The following is a 20,730-nucleotide window of genomic DNA, read 5'->3' as shown; positions in this document are numbered from 1 at the left end:
CCCATTAATCAATCACTAACAGGAATGCCAATTCTTGAAATACTCCAATGCTGTGCTTTTTATATATCTAAAGCTACAAACGATGCTGCAAACGATGCTGCAACCATCTCTCTCAAAGTAGTTCCCCAGTCTTCCGTTGTTCTCAAATAATCTCAACTGCCAGCCTGCAGACACTGGGAATGGTTCTTATTTCCTGTCGTCTTTGAGAGTGGAGAAGAGGTAGATCCTACTAAGAATGGTTACCATGTCCATTGGTCTCCAGTGTCTGGGCGGTACTCTACTAGTGTGCAGGTGGTACTCTACTAGGTGAGCACAGTACTTTCTGTGGAGAAGACTGCTCTGTTATGCTATCCAGACGAAAACAGTAAGGGAACAGCTGCATGGGGAAGCAAGGAAGCAAACTAAAATGGACAAATTACCTTCTCCTAATGCAAACTTAACCACAGAAGTTCAGAAGATACTAAAGATGTATCTCATGGGATGGTTCTTTAGTGTCTTAGAAACTGGGTAATTCCAGGCCCCCCAACATGGCCAGTGAACAATTCAAAATTAAGGTTTACCTCCTCTATACTCTGTATTATTTCTCCAGTCACTCAAGTCAATTTCTGCTGTTCCAGCTATAACCAGTTCCAGTTCTCTGGCATCAAATACAGACACGAGCCTCGCATCAACCACCTGTGAAAGGAAATAAAATGCATAGCAACATTTCTTCATTTATTGATTTTTGCCTCCCCATAAAAGGCTTGTCTGCTACTAAGACATTTATCAGGTAACATTTCTCTCACAAATGGAAAGAATTAAGGTTTTTTCTTTTTAAAGGCAAATAAATGGACTTCTTTTTCTTACACGGCAGTTCCATTCAGTTTCACTAGAGGATCACAGTGATGGGGAGATAATTTTATTGGCAAATAATATTGAATTATTTCAGGACAAATTAAGTTCAATACATTCAATTTAATTGTCCATGTTAAAACAGGTAAGAGAGAAATACCTTGAAATACACTCAGTCTACCGTGTTACACTGAGTACGGCATGCACACAAAAAACCTCAAAGGCCCAATGAAGAAACAGACGGGTCACTTTAGCAAGCGTTCACTGCTAGTCATACAAACAGTGATCAATATTATTTTCCAGTTTAAAGAAGATATATAACCATAGTGTTTAAGTCAATGACTAACAATGATTCCCCACCCCGATATCTGTAAGTGCACTGCTGATTATGTATGTATCTGCTTCTTGGGACTCTCTATTTGGGAAATGTATATGAGGAGAAAAATATTTTGGGAGGACAAAGGAAGAAAGTAAATTTAGTTTTGGAGGTTTTTTACCTCATAGAAACCACGAACTAGACTTTCTGTTTGTTGTACAACTCCTCTCTCAATTCTCCATTTCACCATTCTTTCTATATATTCTTTCTTGTTCTTTTCAGTGACTGGGATGTTGGCACCTCCTGGCTTTAATTCCCGTTCTGTGATCTTAGGAAAAAAATGACCAAGTGACAACACAGTAGTACAAAGACAAAAGAAACAATTGTAATAACTTAAACTTTTAAGTTGAAGTCGTTGCTTAAAAGCACTAGCCCAGACTGACTTTAGCAAACTGGAATATGTAAAATAAGAGAACCCACGACAAATCTGTTTTTGGATAAAATAATATTTAAAATTCCACTTAGTCTGAAGAATCTTCATATTTAGTATGAAGAATAAGCTGAGAAGAAGAAACGATCTTTACAGCAGCTAAAGTAGTGAAGTCTTCCAAATAATATCGTAACAAAGGTGTTGTAATACCTTTGAATGCTAACTCTGCTACAATTAAATTCAGGTAAACTACCTCCAGCAGAGCAATCCAAAATTTTGGTATTTCAGATAGTCTGCAGAAAATCTCCTTAACCAGAAAGACACGTTTGACCTGTTACAAATAATAATTCCTCCTTAGATTTCAACATTGTTTTCATCAACCAGAATTTTATAAAAACAAGTCCAAATCAGCACGGAATGACAATCATTCTGTCCAAATAAATGTTTCTCTAGCAGTAGAATACACAAAGGAAATTAAATTAAGAATCTTGCACACCTGCCCAAAAACTTCTTCATTTACAGTAAATGTGAGATCTAGGATATCATGTATATCATTGTCTTTCATCCACTGCAAACTCTGGTGAAACTCCTCATCAAGATATTCCAGGTCACTCAGGTCACAGAGTCTAACATAAACAAGAAGAAAACACAGAAATACATATAAGATGGCAGAAGCGTGTGCTCAGCAACTAAACGCAGATAGGACAGGCCTGAAAAACAGGCTGAGAATGGGAGCCACGAGAAAAATCAATAGAATAAAGAAGACACTACTACAAATCTGTTTATTCGCCTAGTAGTAGCAGTTACTGTATAAGACAAAATAGTTTTGTTAATATACAAAACTCCAGAATTTATTAATTTGAAGACACATTGCTTTTTAAGCTTATGGTGAGTCTGTTCCACGTTTCCTGTGAAGAATATTTTGGAATTATGAAAATACATAGATTGAGGAGACAAAAAATTCAAATCATAAAAGAAATGGTAAGTTTTTATAACAAGCAACTACTATCCTTTTTGCTTATGTGACTATACTGCCACCTCTCTTGTCCCTTCGTTGTGCAAAGAAGTCTGTTCAGATACCTTCCTTACCACAGAAATCTTTCTACCTTTTGCCATATTTCCCCTTACCTGGTCCTTCTTTTACAAATCCAACCTGTAAGCCAACTGCCCCTTGCTGTCTTTAACAGTTACTACTCCAAGCTTTGAACGTGTCAGCTGTTAATAATATTTAATACCATGGTGGCAATTTCTGCCATTTTTCTTAACTCCTTAAATCCTGTTCTGTGAAATAGGACACTGGGGCTATTCATTAAGTAAGGTGCTTTTCAGCTGCAGGGTTCCCTGCCTGCTTCTATTCTTGGGTCCGTATAAAGTCAGAAGAAAGCCCTGTACTTTTAGTTGGATGCTCAAGTGTAGTTTAAGTGACGTCCCACAGTAACAGCCCCTACATCGAAGTTGATGGATTGGGCAGAATGTCCCATCTGCAGAGGTAGTCTGGATGGCTCATCGGTTCTGAGGAAAGCAAAGGTCCAGGGCTTAGATGGGGAAGTTGCATGAATTAGGCTGTGTAAAAAGGTGGCCGCACCATCATTTTTAATTTTAGTGTTTAGAGAACCACCAAGTTAAACACTTAATTTAATTTGGCAGTCACACAATATTAGTATTAAAGTCCATCTGGGGTAAGTCTTCATTCTTATTAAAATGATGCTGTTAGCATTTAGGTACTTTTAATATATACGTGCAATAGGAATGGATGCATTACTCCACACTACTAGAATGTATGATGTATTATACAAAAAATATCCTCCCAGACTTCTCAAAACCAGCTTTCAAATGGAGGACAAAAAGTGAAGCACCTTAAGTCCATTAGGTCTTAAATTCCAGACATGCTGAGAAAGCGCAGCTCTCATTGTTTCAGCCAGAACAGGAGTAGTAGTTCTGAAAATGAAGTCTAAAGTATATCAAAGTAAAGCTCCTCAAAATGGAGATTGCCACCAATCAGTCTCCCTCTGAGAACTGGTCTTGCAGTCTAAGTTACAAAGTGATTCATATCCTACCCTGTGAGTCATTACAAGACAAACGAATAAGAACTTTATTAATATCTGGAATGAAACCACAGCATTTCATTGTACAACTTGAAGTGTAAGATTTTGTAGAAGAAAGCTGATAACGTGGCTACAACAAAACATGAGGTTTTCATACTGATCAGAAACTACATTCTGAGTTATTAGGTAACTGGCTAATAACCATAAGTGGAAACAAGTAATTTTTTTTAAAAAGTCCTGGATTTAAATTAAATTATTAAATTATAAATAATGGCCTGTCTTCTTTGACAATAAAATATCATAATTTATCCATACACAAAATGGCATTGTCCATGGGGAAGGAACCAACCAAAAAAGGAGACAGAACAATTCTACTCACATTCGGAGGAGGGCTTTATAAAAAGGTCGTGTAAAAAAGGCATCTAGCAAATATTGATGTATCAGAGCAAGACCAAGAATTCGACCACTAAACCTGAACCTGGAAGAGAAAGAGTTACAATCGTTATACTGAAACTCTGTGGTTTGTACACTGCTCTGTCATCAAAACTTACATATATTTCCAAACAGCATTTTTAAACCAGATAGCTATGTCTAAATTGTGGTATTTTTGTATTTTTCTTGTGTTTCTTTTACATTCTCAGTAAGGCACAGAAAAAATGCAAGTCTGGGGGGTGTGGAAATTCCCTCAGATACCTAAGTTGCAGCTTCTCAAAAATGTCAAATCCCTATTAACCCAATCAACCCCTGCCAGACTAGCCTCTTTATAAAAGCACATCTTCCAGTATGATAGCCACTGCCTATTTTCTTTACACACCCCATATAGGATTAACTTGTTTTCATGTTACTGGGAGGCCAAGGGTTTTTCTACCCTTTCCAGCCTGACAGTTCTTGCTGTCTGTCTTTTCTGCTTACAGCATCTGCTTGCTCCCTCTTCTGACTGGTGATTATGGATTTCTAAACATATTTTCACAAACAGTGGCTGGAAGCTTTTTCATGTATCTCAGTGCTCTCCAGCCCTATGTCAATGGGATCTAAACGATCTCCTTCTCTCCCCTCTCTCTTTCTTCCCCTATTATCTTCATTTTGTCGGGTGGGTAAGGAGGGTTAGGGGGGGAGGGAGGGAGTTTGACAGATTTGAGATCAGGTGGCAGCAACTTTGAAATAGTAGGGTCTTTACAAATATTCCCATGAGAATAAAGATCTATTGGGAAAAATCCTCCACATCTCTGGAACTAGATTTAAGTCTAGTGTTCTTTTTCAAATAAAATCATCTTTCTGAAACTTTCATGTGTATGCATCCTCAGCCACATTTGTCTTGAAAAGATTAGGGCTTTATTATACCTGCCTGTACACAGGGTTTGCAAGATGAGGATGTGACATGCAGAGCCCTCTCCTTCCATGCATAACTGCTTGTCACAGCTGCATTTTCTGAATTCCCCCCGAGGCTGTACAAGAGCAGTGCTGTCACTGGCACCAGCACTCCCAGAGAGGGGGACATGCCTCCCTCGCCCCCAAGGTCTCTGGTTCGGCACTGCAGAAGCCAGGGATGAATACAAAATGTTGGCAGAAGCTGCATAGGATGCAAAGTTTTTTCTCCCCTTTCTGCCAGACTGTTCTGCTTTTCCAATACAGTATATGCCACTTATTGTTGCAGTATTGGAATTCAACAGGTAGGTTGCTTCAACTAACTGAACTGCCAACCATTTAATTTTCTATTCATTTTTAAAACTAGTAATGCGATTCCTTTCTGATATTCCTTCTCTATAGCTGGCTTCCAGTAAATAAGAACTCGGTACATATCTGCCCTACACAGATGAGCAGCTGTCATTCCACTATTACTGTAATCTAACTACCTACACAAGAGAATTCTCTGTTAATATTCACAGCTCAGCTTTACAGACTTATGGCGATGCTATGGCTTAAATCAACTGAGGGTGATTTAAACCGGCTTATAATTGTGAAAATGGGATTATGTAAAAATCCTTGATAACTATTTTAGAAGTGTGTGTGTATGTACAGACTTTGCTTAAGAGCTATGTAATCAGCAGTCTTCCCCTCGCGCCCAATTAAGATACCTCCATAGATTTCCTTCCAATAGATATGTTGGTTTTTTCCCACTGAGGAGACCTCTGTACTCTTTAGGAAGACTCAGACAACTTGCATACAGTAACACCTGTTTGAAATCTCCCTTAATCCCTTAGTTGACCAAAAGCCAATGTTTCATTCATTTTTTTTGAACGCACAAGAGGCTAATATTGCTTTCATGAAATGACTGCTATGTACAAGAAACGCAAGAGAGTTGTGTTGTGAGACAATCCCCTGGTACGCATTCCGAATCATAGTTTTGCTGACCTTGTGAGAAATAAGAACATTTAAAACCACAAGAGAAAACAAAATCAGGAAAGTCTAAAGAAATTCAGTTATTTTGCTGCTGGTTAAAGAGACCAGATTCTGCGTTATATGTCTGAGCAGATACAAGCAGTTGTCTACAAGTGGGAACAACAGAAAACATATCTGCCAAACAAAAAGAAAAATAATTCTTACCACTCATGGTGATTGTCTACAAAAGCAGACATGGGACTTATTTGTACTGTATAGGTATCGTTGGCTGAATATTCAAACAAACCATAATACGGATTGAAGAGCTCTCTAGACACCAGGAAAAAAAACTCTCGTGAAGGTCCACTGTAGTCCAGCCTTTAAAGAGAAACTTGACATTACCATAAAGTGTTCATGGTTTGCAAAAAAACATGTTTTTGAATCTACATTCCTTAAGCTATATTTTAATTAAAATTTCATAAGATTTTAACCAGAACCCTTATCCTGCAGATTGCTTAATGCCAAGGTATGTGAAGTCCTCGTGGGGCTATTCTGAAATGGAATGGCTTGGAGGACTGGAATGAAGTGCTCTATGCGGGCTGCTCTCATCAAAAATTTTGGCTCCAGCTGTAATGGCCTCTTTGCCACAGGAATATTACCAAATAATGGGGGGGGGGAATGGGAGGGGGGGGTGGCGGGAGGAGGAAACATGAAAAGAGCCAACATTAGACCTATCTGCATCTGACAAATTAAGAATGAAAATGAACAATGGTCATATTTTGTCTTTGCAGACTTGCAACAATAGGACAATTTGAAGGATAATATTTCTGTTTTCCCTAGCAATATGATCTGAGATTACTTCAGTGATTTATCTTTCTTGGTCTAAATTTTCTTGTCTGTCTTCCAAACTTGAGTGCATTTAAATGTCTTTTGGAGAGTGCATTTCCTTTGGTTTTATTTTTTGCTATTTCGAGATTCCAGTACTAATGAACAAGGAATCTAAATAACCCCTTCTTTCTGAATCATAAACAAACTCATTGCTGACAAAGCACTGAGACTGAATTTTGACATTATGCTGCAGGTCACAAGTGAAATGAGTTAAGTATGAGGTTAATGCTCTGGTAGAGTTGGAAAACAGAAAACTAGGGATTTTCCTGTGGGGAACAGAGATTATTATAATCCTAACAAATAGATATAAAGATGTATCTTCTATAGACTGAAGATTTCATACTTGACTTTTAAGAAGGTCTTGCTTTAGTACTAAGACAATGCACAGAAAGAAGTATCACAGAGAAGGTCAGCTTTCACGTAGGACTTCTGCTACTAATGTTTTGGCTCATTAACATTTACAGAAGACAAACATAGATGAGAGTTGTTTTTGAGGATGAACTTGTCAGGAAAGTAAAGGCTAGGTACCATTATCAAGTTGAGGACAAAGCCTTGTTCCTCTGTTGAATAAAAAATATTTTCCCTTCAGTCATTTGGAAGCACTTCGCTTCTGTTCAGCTTCAGAAGTGAAGTACTGAAACAGATCCTTACCCTGGCAAGAAGGGCAGATTCCATCCTCAAATTGCAGAGAAAACCCAAAATGGTTTGATATCATGGACAACTTGGATCTTAATCTTGGCACAAATACCAGGATCAAGTAAAGGGTCATCTGGAAGACTCTTGCAAACTTCTGGGATAATCAGACTCACTATGAAATCTTAAGATAGAACAGAAACTGTGTGCTTGACTATCAGCCATTTCATACAGCTCCTTTTGTACACAGAGTTACTGTGAGTCATGTTAAATAAATCAATCATGAGAGTCCTGCACTGCCAGTCAGATTTATCCCACAATTAAAGGCTTGGCACAAGGGTGAGAAAACTTCATACAAGAGGTATGCAACCACACAACAGCTGCAACTGTGGGGCATTTGGGTATTCAGGAGTAGAGTAATATGTTGTTGGCAACATGACTCATGTCTCCTAGGAAGGACCATTAATACTTCAGATTTACCACTCATAAATGCAAAGCAGCTTCTGCTAATAGTTAATAGAACTTAGGGAATATAAGGAACCATATTCTTTGTATCAAAATTTTCTTCACTTATCACCACATGAAGTATGAACGTAAAAACATTAAACTAGCATCACAATTGCATGACTGTAGAAATTGAAGGTTCAAAGAAGATATCAAACATTATGAGACTTATGATAAAAAAAACATAGGAACAACAGTAACTACATCTGAGTTGCCCCACTTACTAGTTTATACACTAATAAATCAATAGTTCCTAAAATGTTTTAACTTGTGAGGATTTCATTACCCATTACTTTACGACTTACACCTCTTTACAGAGAGGAAAAGAAATGCAAGAGCAAACTCCCACTTAAAAACTTAAAAAAGGAAAAGGAGGAGCAAATAGGAAACAATTAACTTTCAGTATTCCTCCTCCTCACCGTCCTCCTCTCCTCCACCCTGACCTGTCTTTCTACACCTAGCCAAATGAATAGTTTGATGCAATATATATCCTTGCACCATCTCTGACGAAACAATACTGTTTGCACACATCCTTTCTTCGTTCAAAACACAGATTTGTAAATAGAGAATTGACGTCATTTTAATTTGACTTTGCTCTTAATTAACTCATTCTTTTCCATTAAGAAGAGTGTCTTGTGTAAAGCTGGATATAATGGGAACAGATGTGTCACCCCCATTTCCAGGTCACTCTTCATCTTGCTGTACTGAGTGATGAAATGCAGAAGCCTGACGTCTGGTGAAAGGAGACAGTCTATCTGGATCAATCTCTATCTCACGTATGATTTTAAAATTTTGCCTTTCATTTTTAAATCTGAGTTGAGGTTGTAGCTGTAAAAGTAAAGGTTGGTAGGGCTGTGTAAGAGACAGGCCTCATTCCTGCATCCCCACCCTGCTCTGTCAATATAGTGTAATCTCATCCTGCGCCAGCCTTGTCATTCCAGTTCTGAGTTTTTACTCAGACAGCATGGCGATATTTATATGAACAAGTCCACACTTGGCTCTCATCTGTCAACATTTTTTATTTTAAGACTTCAGTGAGTCCTTATTAACACTAAGCACTTCAGGGTGAACTTTAAACAAACAACAGGATTTAGGGGTTCTCAAAGACAGATTAAATTTATCTAATCTTGTATGAGATGTTTCTATTACAACTTAGCTATTTTAAAGACTCACACATTGCTTGGCAATAATGCACACTACAGCATTCCAAGAGCCATGTGCTGCAGTTTCCTAAATATCAAGGAATAAAATTTTGAATGTATTTACAAATAAGTTCACGAAATATATAAATAAAAATATTTGTGCCTAAAGCAGTAGGCTTTAAGATCTGACAAAGCAGACACAAATCAAGAGACGAAAGAGGCAAATAGTACATTGTTCCAGTTTCACTTGCAAAGAAAATCTAACCACATCTTGCTTTGCAACGCACATCTCGCGACCTGTAACACGTTAGACTTTCATTAGACACAGACTGAGCATTCTCTGAAGTGAGTTTGAAATGCCAGGAATATTTGTCTTTATTTGACAACTAGCAACAGCCTAGTTGCTTTTATTTGTGACACAGGCCCTGGCCTGGAGAGGCAGTGAGTACCTCCTGTAGCACTGAGGGCTTTCAGCTCCCGTTGTCTCAGACCTGAGTTGACTTAAGGACTGAGCCTACTCTTGAAGCACCCTCCCTCCAACAAATGGCAGCTGTCTTTTAACAAGCACTGGAGATATAATGTCAGCACTGACAGAAAAGAAATATGAATAACACGAGAAAGTTGTTTGTTTATTCTTTGCTTTCCCAGCAACATTCTGAAACGCACACCAACTATTATGAAAATTCACATAAACACATGCATTACTTCTGCAAAGGCAGGATACGTTACATTTCACAATGCCTAAAAAGTCATCTTGAACAGCTGTATGTTCTAGGCTTATGTATGTGGCATTTCCTGACTGTAATCCTTCCTCTTTTCACTCTAGACCACAAGAAGTTTGGTGAAACAGCAGCTGCAGGATACACTGAGTTTTGAGATCACATTTACTTCCCCGTTCTACTCACCCTTCTTCCCCAACAAACGTGACATAGAGTTTATTTCTCTGCAGGTCTTTTCTTGAGTAGCCCATGATCTGGTTAAAGGCATCTTCTAGCAAGTGATCTCTCCTGATGATTAATCTGAAGACCAAAATAATTTTGAAACAGCAATTCATAAACATGAACCACAGTTGGAAACATCTATTTACACTGCAAGGTAACAGGGTGACTTCATAGAGATACATGTTTCTGCTGGATAATTTGATCCAGACGAGGCAGCTACTGTCTGTTAGTCTGTCTCCCTCAAGGATCTAATTTAGATTTCAATAAAATGTCTCTCATACAAAGAAGTGTAGTTTTATTTTTTTCTATGCTGGTCCTTCCTTAAATTAAAGGCTTCAGTGAGAAGGGTCCTGAAGTGGGCATTTTCATTAAGATTAAAATCCTTTTGAAAGGCTGGGCCTCTAAATCAGTCTTACTGTAAGCAAGAATCTAACCTTTTATGTAAAAATCAATCTCTTAACTAGGATAAACATAAAACCATGGGAAAGTCACTGAATGGTAACTCCAGAATCACACATCCGTACATTATCCCCAGTGTATGTATGATGGGACAAAAAGTCTAGAAGGAACGGCAATTGTTTGTCCAAAACCAGACTGAAGCATCACATGTGAAAACATAATGTACCTTCTAAAAGGAAAATTGTGAAAGCGAGGAAGTGTCATAAAGATCTAAAATAAGAGGTGAAAGAATCCTCCTTACTTAAACATTTTATCTTCTGCCAAAACACTGTGTTTAATTAGTTTCCTGAAACTTAGCTTGCTTTATATTCAAACACTGCCTTATGTGTGCGTTTGATAAATCAGTCAGACCAAAGCTGGGAGCTGCTGCTGCCCGCAGAGAGGCAGCTTACCCCTCCACACAGCCTCTTGCAAAGCCCTTGCTGGCCTTACTACCTGTGCAGAGATCAGCCAGCGATTGCACTGTGCTATCCTGCAGAGGACACGGGGAGGCCAGGAACTGGCAACAAGAGGACCCAGGCAGTATGCAAGCTGTGCTGGGGTCCTGGTTTGAAAAAAAGGAGCAGGTTAGTGTATGCCTGGGAAAGGAACCCAGATAAAACTTCTGTTCAAAAATCAAGCTGTTGTTCTGCTTAAAAATCCACAGCATGATGGCAAATAGCTCAGGAAAAAAGGTGCAAGAAATGTAATGGATCTTACAGGTAGCAAATGCCATCCTCTTCTACCAGCTATTTGCTCAAGCATTCATGACAAAACTTTCATAGATTAAGCTTTAAGTGTTTACAATTTCATTACATTATAGGCAGACAATGTCCAACCCCTGCCTCTTAAGACTGTCTAAACAATACTATTTTAATCCTGTTTCAGTTGTGGAAAACTTTTAACAAGCTCACATAAGTGAAGTCTGAGCTCCGCACAAATTCCTGCAAAATGTGCAAAGTGACTGGCTGGAGGAAATAAAAAAACCCGAAACAAAAGCCATACTCCCATACTCCCCTATTGTAATAGAAGAAATGGTTAAAAAAAAGTTCTAGTGCCTCATGGCTACTATGAGAGTATCAAACTATGAGAGTTTGATGGCTGGCACAAGACTTAGTAATCTACAAAATTATGAAAGTATATTATGATGATTATCCTGAACATAACAGTATGTCATCACACGATTACCAAATAAATGATGGAGGGAAGACCTCACTCCAAGCACTCCAGCATTCAGAGTGCTGAAGTAAAAATATTAGCAGTTTTTTAAGACAATCCTTAGAATTTAATAACATTTCATTTTCTGAGTCCCCTTTACTAAAGAGGACTGTGATATCAATACATGCAATGATGTACAAAAGATAAGCCTATCCAGTTTTTTCAATGGAAAAAGACATCAGAAAATATAACTGCTTATATAATAGCAATTGCTCTAATGGAAGAATTCAGATGCCTCCTGTTCTGCATGCCTCTTCCCAAAGCGCTTTTTGGCACTGTATTGGTAATATTTGTATGAAAATACAGTTGGAGGAAACATAGAAAAGAAGTGCTCAGAACTTGCTGTATCCTCTGCTATGAATCACATGCTGGCACTAAGTCTTTTATGACAGGCTTTATATTTCCAGAAGTGCAAGGGTAACCATAACGTCTGCATTCCTTCTAATGGGAAGAAGCTTGTAGACGTGCAAGGCAAGGCAAGCTGCCTGAGAAACAAATCCAGTTTCATGAGATTCTTCAACATACTTCAATTTCCCTGGGCCTTGTCCGTATCCTTTAGTTTCCAACTTCCTGTAAAAGTTCCTCAGCTTGGCTTCAAAATCTCTTTTGTAAGGAGCTGGAGCTCGGGCATTGGCACGCTGAGTACCTGCAGGAAGCAATAAGCAAAGAATGAGCTGTAGTGACATGAACTGATTAATGTCCCATCCTCTACTGAAAAGACTCCTTAATAGCAAAAGGCATGGTATGTGTTTGATTTAGTCACCTTTATAAAGAGTAAAAGCTGCATATCTTCAAATCTGCTCTGCATCCAAGACTTTTTGGTTGCTCATTTCGAATAGTATCACCTTTCTAAAGTAAGTCTTAAAAGAGCAAATCCAGGTCAATGCAAAAGATGGATTAAAAAAACAGCACAATCAACTGGAAACACTTAACTTTTGTTTGTCAGGTACACTCTACATCTAACCTGCAATAAATGTTCTGCTCTGTTCTGGTTTTAATATTAACAGGAAAAACAAGAACTCATAAATGAACCATAAACAGACTGTACTCTGCTGTGCCCCTGTTGAATGCATCAAGCTGAAGAAGGAAGACTTTTGGAAATTCCCTAGTGGAAGTTTTTCCTTGGGGAAGTACAAGGAAGAAAAATATTGCAAGAATGGAGAGACTACCAAATCTAAGTTTGTGGAACTTTTCACATGTGACTGCAGGAATATACATGATGGTCATCTAAGTGAATTTATTTTTGAAAAACTGTTTTTGAGGATCAATTTCTTAAAAGCAGGGAGAGATGAGATCTGTATGCCAAAAAAATGGCATACCCCCACATCTGCATGTACAAGTCTAGTATATACAAATTAGGTGTGTAGTCTGATGTATTCTGAATATTAGAACCATTAGAACTTCCACTGCCTCCCTGAATAAATTACTTCAATTGATTTGATTGCAAGACAGCGTGCCAAAGAGGCAGTTAATCCTAGCCCTTTTACGTTCATCTTCTCACCCCTAGTTTTTTTACATTAAATTCCTCCCCTGCATGGCTGTGTAGACATACCCCACAAAAACCGCAGAGGATGTTCAAAATGTCTCATGCCCTACAGTATACATAGGTTGCCAACTACTTATCTGCAACTGGTGGTCGTCTAACAGGCCCATAATGCATTGGAAATAGAAATGAATGGTTTAGGAGCCCGTATATGTAGACTTCTGTCTTTTAAGTGACAATCAGTTCCTTATGCGAGTTTTCTTTTGGCTCCCTGTCTGAAACTAAGCCAATACAGAAACATTTATTGCTACTATGGGTGAAGGCATGAGAACATAACGCTTCAGGTCATGAAAGAGAGAGAACGTGTATCCGTTCAGTCTGTGGGCTGAGACCAGGGGAAAAGAGAGCAGCTTGCTTAGCCACAAAGCATATGGGTCTGACGGAAAAGGCGACGAGCACATCCTGCGGAAATGGCTGCTGGAAGAAGCTGCAGAGTCGATCTCTCTGCAGAGATCAGAGAGAGAACAAGCGAGATTAGTATTAACACTGAATGCCATTTACAGGTCTTTAAAAGACCTGTCTGACTAGAAAGACACTTGCCACTTGTTCTAGGCTTAGAGTGATGTGTGGGAGGAATAGAAAGTGTCAGGGAATCCTCAGAGCTCCAACGGGAACATGCAGGACCCCTCTGGAAAAACAAATCATGGTCACTGATTAATCTGTAGTGGTTATCCTCTTTTATTGAGAGCACCAAGGGCTTCTAATGGTACCCTCAGCTGAACTCTCTAGAAGACTTACAGAAACTTGAAACTGTAAACAGCCTTTTAATTATTGGCCTTTCCCCCCTAATTTGTTTATTTCGCTTTGGGTCAAAGTAGGTACAAAAATGTAGTCACCAAAAAAATGCAACAAAAGCATACTTTAATCTTAACCCCTGAAGGAAGTTTTTGCTCAGAGATACCGCAGAACATAAATCTGGTAACACATGACTTCACGGTTCAGAAATCAGCAGTATATTATTCTGTAAGCACATGACAAGTCCTCATTGCAAATCAGATGCATATGCCAAGAAATTCCTGGGCAATTATAGTGATTACTTCCGCCTTGGGAACAAAAGATGTTAATGGAAGAGCTAAAAAACGCCAGTGATGTGATAATCATATTTGATTTTCAAAGAGGTTATATTTCTAAAGCAGATATAAAGAGTAGCTTCGTGACTATATATTCATCTTTCCCAAAAGAGAAAGTACAACCAATTGTGACTGGTCTGAACAATGAATCCTTAACATGCAACCTCATGCAGTGCAGCACAGCCAGTTTAGCTGACGAAAAAACACAGAGCCTCCATAGAAATGATGGGCTATTTACAACTTCTCATCAAAAAAGTCATTTGTACACCAACACAAACATGCATACTCACAGACTGACAGGGAGATTCAATGGTCTCTCTATAATTTTCAGTGAAATAGAATAGACATTACAATTTTAAGGACAACGGGACTAAAACCATCGCTGTTCATCCTTTACTGTGTGCTACTGCTTTGAGGCATAGATGAGAATATCACACATTAAAGACTGAATGCATTTTGAAATTACTTTGTTGGAGTGAAGCCCTGCCCAGCATGCTTTGGTGCATGCACTACTAATGAAGAAATTGTAACTCTGAAAGCCAAAACTGTTTTTACTCATAAAAAACCACCAGGTTTGCAGTTGGAAATAAGATGCACACATGCAGATTTCATTCTTCCTTTCTTTTCAACAAAGGGAAACAGTTAAATCTAAACCATATATGTATGCAAAATATCAATACATGTGAATATTATATTTTGCTGCTTTTCAGAATGCCATAAGGTCATTAAGGTCTTCGGATAGTTTCTTCGAATAGGTCCTACTGAGGTCCTATGTCCAGTAGAAGGAAAAGCTACCACTCAGGACATGTTTATGAATGGTTTTAATCCCGTTTCTCGAAAAGGTAAAGCTTTTTATGATTGTGGACTGGAAAATGCCCATAAAAATCACAGTACTTTTTTTGATAAAATTTTCTTACTGTCTTGAACTACCTAGAGTTGCTTACATTCCAAAGGTTCTCTATTTAGCTATACTTTTGTTCTCAAATTTGTAGAAATCCCCTTAAGCCACTTCTGATTTACTGCAGTGATTTTATTTTACTTACCTATTATCTTCTTGAGAAAACTAAGAACAGTGACATCTATGAACTTCAAATTGCTGTACTTAGCCTTCAGAGGTCAAATGGAACTTGTCATATTTGAACTAATTTAGTTCTGATCCACAACTTAGTTAATATGTGAAATATCAATTTCATTCTACTCTGATGTGTATTTCCAGACAGCTGCAATATGCTATCTTTTGAACTCATGTTAAAGGACAACAATGTAGCTTTACATAAAATTGTCACTCATTGCCCTACAGCCCCACTAACACTGGCATTTTAATGTACAGTTATTAGATCTCATATTTTTAATTCTCTAGGCATCAGGATCCTGGCATGAGCAGTCAGTTGTTTCACATGAGTGAAAAACAAGTTTGCATGTTTTACAAGTCAGAACAAAATCACAACCTCTGAAGTTGTAATACATACACCAATCTTTTCTACCAGCAAAACATCTTGTGAGCCCAAGGCAAAGGTTCAAGTTTGACAGTCAAATGCAATCACACTTGCTGACTTTGCTCAAAAATAGGACTAAATCTTTGTTGTTGCTGGAGCAACAGAACTTGGATCTTCAGAAAGGTGGGAAGTCATTACATGGAGCATAATGTAAAGTAACTTATGGGACTGGCTCTACTGCAGTATCTTACAGATACCATCATAACGAAAGTACTGCAGTGACAAGCTCACTGACCACTCAGAAGGTGCGTCAGCTCATGTAACTTTACCCATCTAAAAGTTGGGAAATGCAAAGGGGAATAGGTTCTAGTTTCCAAATAGTGGGTTCTTGGCTTTAGGCTGTTGTGAATTTCAATTTGGAAAGCAAACAAAAAGTTACAGTCAAACAATTTGTCTATTGTTTCTGTTCTCCGACTTCTGGCAAGGCAGCAGAGTGTGCTACTGACTTCACTGATCTGGAACTGGTCCTTACAATGTATAAGAAATGGCTTCGTGCAGCCCTCATGGAGGCTGTGCCTGAGCAACTTACCTGGAGAGTTCTGAGGCGAAGACACCGGCGAGCCTCTTGGGGACTGGCAATAACTAGGATGAAGTAAGGCATGTGGCGGCACATATGACATTATCTCTTCCTCAAACAAGCTGGTAAAAAGGAACAAATAAGAAATAACATGTTTATTTGAATTAATGGCATTTTTCACTTTCTAGGAATAAATCTCTAGTTACTAACCTGCTTTCTTTGGTAGTCGCTTGCCTATCTCCACTATGAACCCTTAGAGTGGTACAAAATATTTTATTGCCATTCCCTCAAACAGATCTTGAAAGTACTGGAAAGTAGTAATTACTACCTTTGTAGGACATTGCTATACATAATGTGGTATTTGTTTTCAAGATTAAAATATAGTTAATCAGCTTTTAAAATTTGCCCCCCTTTTTTTTTTTTAAACTTGTGTTCTCATTACAAAGAGGTCAATAACCTTAGTCACAATTTCCTGGAAAAAGATCTGTAATACTGCACAAAGACCAGGAACAGAGACAAACATTCTAAGCCTCCAGGATTAAGAATCACATCTGAACTTGTTGAGTGTATTGAATAGTAACCTTGTTGGCATAAGTTATTTCTTTATTTTATCTTTAATGCTAAGGCTGTTGCTGAAATGGGTATCACATCTAGCCTGTTCAGGTTGAGTTATTTCATGCCTCATATTATTGCTACACAACTTTTAAGTTGCTACACAACTTTGCAGCCTAATCACTGCATCTGTGTATGTAGAGTCTGTGTGTGTATACATATATATGTATATATAAAACTTTCAGTCTTTTCCCAAAATTGACACAAGCAAATCCAAAAAGAGACAGAATATCTAATATCAGAATGGATCTGATATCAAAGCCTATGTTGGATGTTAAACACAACACAGATAAGAATAAACTGTTGAGATAATATGTAAAATTTATTTTCAAAAATTGAGCTACAGAAAGAATCACAAGCCAATCTTTTACTATAAGGCTCAACCAATGAAAGCAATGTTCAAATGAAAGATGTTTCTTACTAAGTTTGTTCACCGAACAAATACCTAGAAAAATTTTTTGTATGAGATTTTTTTTTTTTAATGGGTATTTTCTGGCAGTTATTTTTACATTAATGACCATGCATTGTTTTCCTCCAAGTTACATTTTGATGCTGAAAATGTGATAAAATATAAACCACTATTTCAATCTTGGATTAAAGTAAGAGTTAAAATTATGGTTTGCGTTTTATACCAAACAACATACTCAAAAGAAGAAAGTGAAAAATATTTTCTTCTTAAGAGTTGAACCATAATATAATGCCATTCTTAGAGTATTTTTAAAAATGTGATGCACTGCACCTCCTTCAGTCCCTAAACAGATAGGGGTTAGTTTGTTTGGTTTTAGTTAGCTGCAACTTAATATTTACTGAAGCATGTGAAAAAATGTAGTGTTCCCAAGCAATAAAGGCATCAGAAATAGTGATTCCACCCAGTTAGTACCACATCTCAAGAGTGCTTTACAGGAAAATTATATCATTCCCCCCCAGCTGAAGAAACAGAGGGATGGAAATGGGTACAGTCTTCCCCAAGGTCATCCAACCAGCCAAGCTAGATATAGAACCCAGGTGTCCTGACCCCCAGGAAGACTGAGTCATCATGATTAGAGTGCACTTTTTTCAGGGTTTCATAGAGAAGGGTCATGATGACACCCTGCTGGAAAATACTGTTAAAAGTAAAGATCCACCGAGACTAAATAAGGGTAAGAAAAGAAATTTCATCATCTCAGGACACCACTATTTTAACTTAGCCCACCTTCGATTTTACACCAGTATTTACTCACAATAAGCTCACAATAACTCAGTCCGGTCTTGAGGTATAACATCCAACAGTTTAAGAAACTAATGAATGCATAGATAACATTTTATCAAGAATATGTCCTCGGGGCAATGCTACTATTAGATTATTAATAAAATGGGAAGAAAATCCTCAAGCAAAGCTTTTCAGTTAGATATTTTGGGAGGGAAAAAAGTAGATTAAGAGAAATGAAATTTGAATAATATGATAAAGTTGTTCTAGGGAACCACTTGCTGCTCCTTTTCTCTTAAAAATTAGTTATACTCATTATTGCTTTTCTACAAAAGAAAGCCTACGATCAAAATTTTGAATTTGCTTTATTTCCACTAAAAGAATTATTTGCAGTCTTTGCTATTAACAGAACACTAGAGGGAATAAAACCCAGTCAAAGAGCAATGATAAAATCACTCATGCCATCCTTCTTTAAAAACAAATAGCTGAAGCCTGAGTTTTCCATATAAAACCTGTGTCATCTCCATGCGTTATATATCAAAACAAAAATCTTAAAGGTTTTTTAAGAAACTATATTCTCATTTTTAAAAAGCTTCAGCATGGCTTTAAAATGAGATTTTTATAGCTGTAATTAATTCAGAGATTTAGGGACCAGAAAGGATTATCATTATGCAATCTGACCTCAAAAGACTGCTACTAATGCCAATCCTACTTCACTAGATTCAATTTTAAATGTGCTTGTGAATTTCTTGAGGCACTTTTACAATGGATGAGAATACACCTGAAGAAACAAGAGTTTAATTCTAGCAAAAAAAAAAATATCTGCCTGATTTTTTGAGTTAATTGCTTCAATGAAAAATATTAAAACAGCAGCTTCCCATTTCTTGAACTCTGTAACAGTATTTCCTGTATTAACGAGGACAATGCTTGACAGCATACTGAAGAGGCAGCAAGACATTAAGTAACAAAAATGTATCTCAAGTATGAACATTCATGACTTTCCCAAACCACAGAACTAAACAGATGCATTCTTGAAGCACCAGAGGCTACATTCTTGCAAAGAGATCTAAACTGTACCACCTATCTAAATGTCAGAGCTGGATGCAACAGGACAGTAAAAGGTGGTCTGGGCAAAGCCATATAAGTCGCAAGCACAGTGTTTGCCTTTCCTCAGACAGAATATCACGCTCCATCACTGTTATGAAAAAGTGTGACCTCCAAGCTAGCAACTACCCTCTAGAAACTGAGCATGATGAAAATAAAAAACCTGACCCTTGAGTTGTAGCTCTCCCAGCTGCAAGTCCAAGTACTGAAGGGGAAATGATTAGGTCACTAAATCAGCACACGCTACTCACTGAAAGGCTCCTCAGCAGCTGCCACAGCATACTCCATACGTGCATCGAAAGCAGCAGTGCCTACCTGAGTAACATGACGAGGTCTGCATCACTGGATAAACGCACCAACCCAGGTGTTCCCTCTGTCCGGATGAACTGGATCTTCTCCCTGTGTAAGCAAAAAAAGAATTCCAAAATATCTTTTGCAAATAAGGCACCCATGTACACCACAGCAACAAGAAAAAGTCCAAGGTATATCATAAAAACCTCGGGGTTATGTTTCTGTATTTCAGAAACCATTTTTTTCCCTGCCACACCATGTCCGTGTGAGCAGCAAAATATTACAACCAAAAGGCTAATTTGTTCTGAGGAATGGTTCTCCTGTTGCCCTCATCTCTTCAATGCTCAGGCTGTTTCAGGTAGAACAGCCATCCAATCAGTAAAAAAAGTAATTTAAAAAAAAAAAAAAATCAATCCTTCAGGTTCACACTAGCTGTGTCCCTGAATTCCAAGTAGGAGGCTGAGCCCTGCGGGAGGACATTACTATTCTGAAAGTGAACTGTTTAAAGAGGTACTGTCTTTTTTGAACCTTTGTACAAATGCAAGCCATACATTACAAGGCACACTTGTGATTTTAAAAGTGGGGGTTTCGTAACACACTTCATTTAAGAGACCTTCCAGAAAAACCCTTGTACTATTTCTCCCCCTGTCTCACCCAAGCACACACCCTTCCTCCCAGACCCAGTTTGGTCACCATTGTGGAATCTATGCATCCTAAACTCTGAGCATAGTAAGACACAGATTTTTTGGATCTATATTGAATATAATTCCTTGGCTGATTCCTGTTCTTTATCTCTGTAGAGTTTTTTCCTGCATTCTGAAATGAAAGTACATCCCTTTTATTTTCTCTCTATCAGTACCAGGTATATGATGGTACAGTAGAGATAAATTCTAACTTGACTTTACTTTTCAGGAGGAAAAGAAAACAAAAACCAAACCTGTGTAGTAAAAACTGTCCCAATTCCAAAGGTGAAAAACCCCAAACAAACAGAAAAGTAAAGAACTCCACATAAGAACAGCAGCATTGGCTCAGCTCAGAGGTCCATCTACCCCACTGTCCTATTACCAACAGTGGCAAGAAGGTCAAAAAAGATCCGTGCAATCGACAGTGTAACAAAGCTGCTGGCAGCTGCACAGAGTTTAAGCCGCAATATGAATTTCTGGAACCCATCATTTCATGCACAGCAGTTTCAACAAAAGGATCAAA

The 20,730-nt window shown here is 38.0% G+C and overlaps 1 protein-coding gene across 3 annotated transcripts in view; it reads right to left on the bottom strand.

The window, feature by feature from the left end:
- Positions 1 to 20,730, bottom strand: part of HECW2 (HECT, C2 and WW domain containing E3 ubiquitin protein ligase 2) — a 177,983-nt gene that overhangs the window by 12,208 nt on the left and 145,045 nt on the right. For all 3 annotated transcript variants that reach the window (XM_072873878.1, XM_072873877.1, XM_072873879.1), the window contains 9 exons: positions 19,549 to 19,632; positions 16,344 to 16,453; positions 12,231 to 12,351; positions 10,014 to 10,127; positions 6,167 to 6,319; positions 4,002 to 4,100; positions 2,074 to 2,203; positions 1,329 to 1,475; positions 561 to 675 (listed from right to left, as the gene is read on the bottom strand). In XM_072873878.1, the coding sequence (XP_072729979.1) occupies positions 561 to 675; positions 1,329 to 1,475; positions 2,074 to 2,203; positions 4,002 to 4,100; positions 6,167 to 6,319; positions 10,014 to 10,127; positions 12,231 to 12,351; positions 16,344 to 16,453; positions 19,549 to 19,632 (1,073 nt within the window). The remainder of the gene's footprint in view (positions 1 to 560; positions 676 to 1,328; positions 1,476 to 2,073; positions 2,204 to 4,001; positions 4,101 to 6,166; positions 6,320 to 10,013; positions 10,128 to 12,230; positions 12,352 to 16,343; positions 16,454 to 19,548; positions 19,633 to 20,730) is intronic.

This window comes from Ciconia boyciana, chromosome 10, assembly GCF_034638445.1.
Source record: "Ciconia boyciana chromosome 10, ASM3463844v1, whole genome shotgun sequence".
Lineage (NCBI taxonomy): Eukaryota > Metazoa > Chordata > Aves > Ciconiiformes > Ciconiidae > Ciconia > Ciconia boyciana.
Note: the sequence above shows the minus strand (reverse complement) of the source record. Positions and strands in the feature narration are given on the sequence as shown.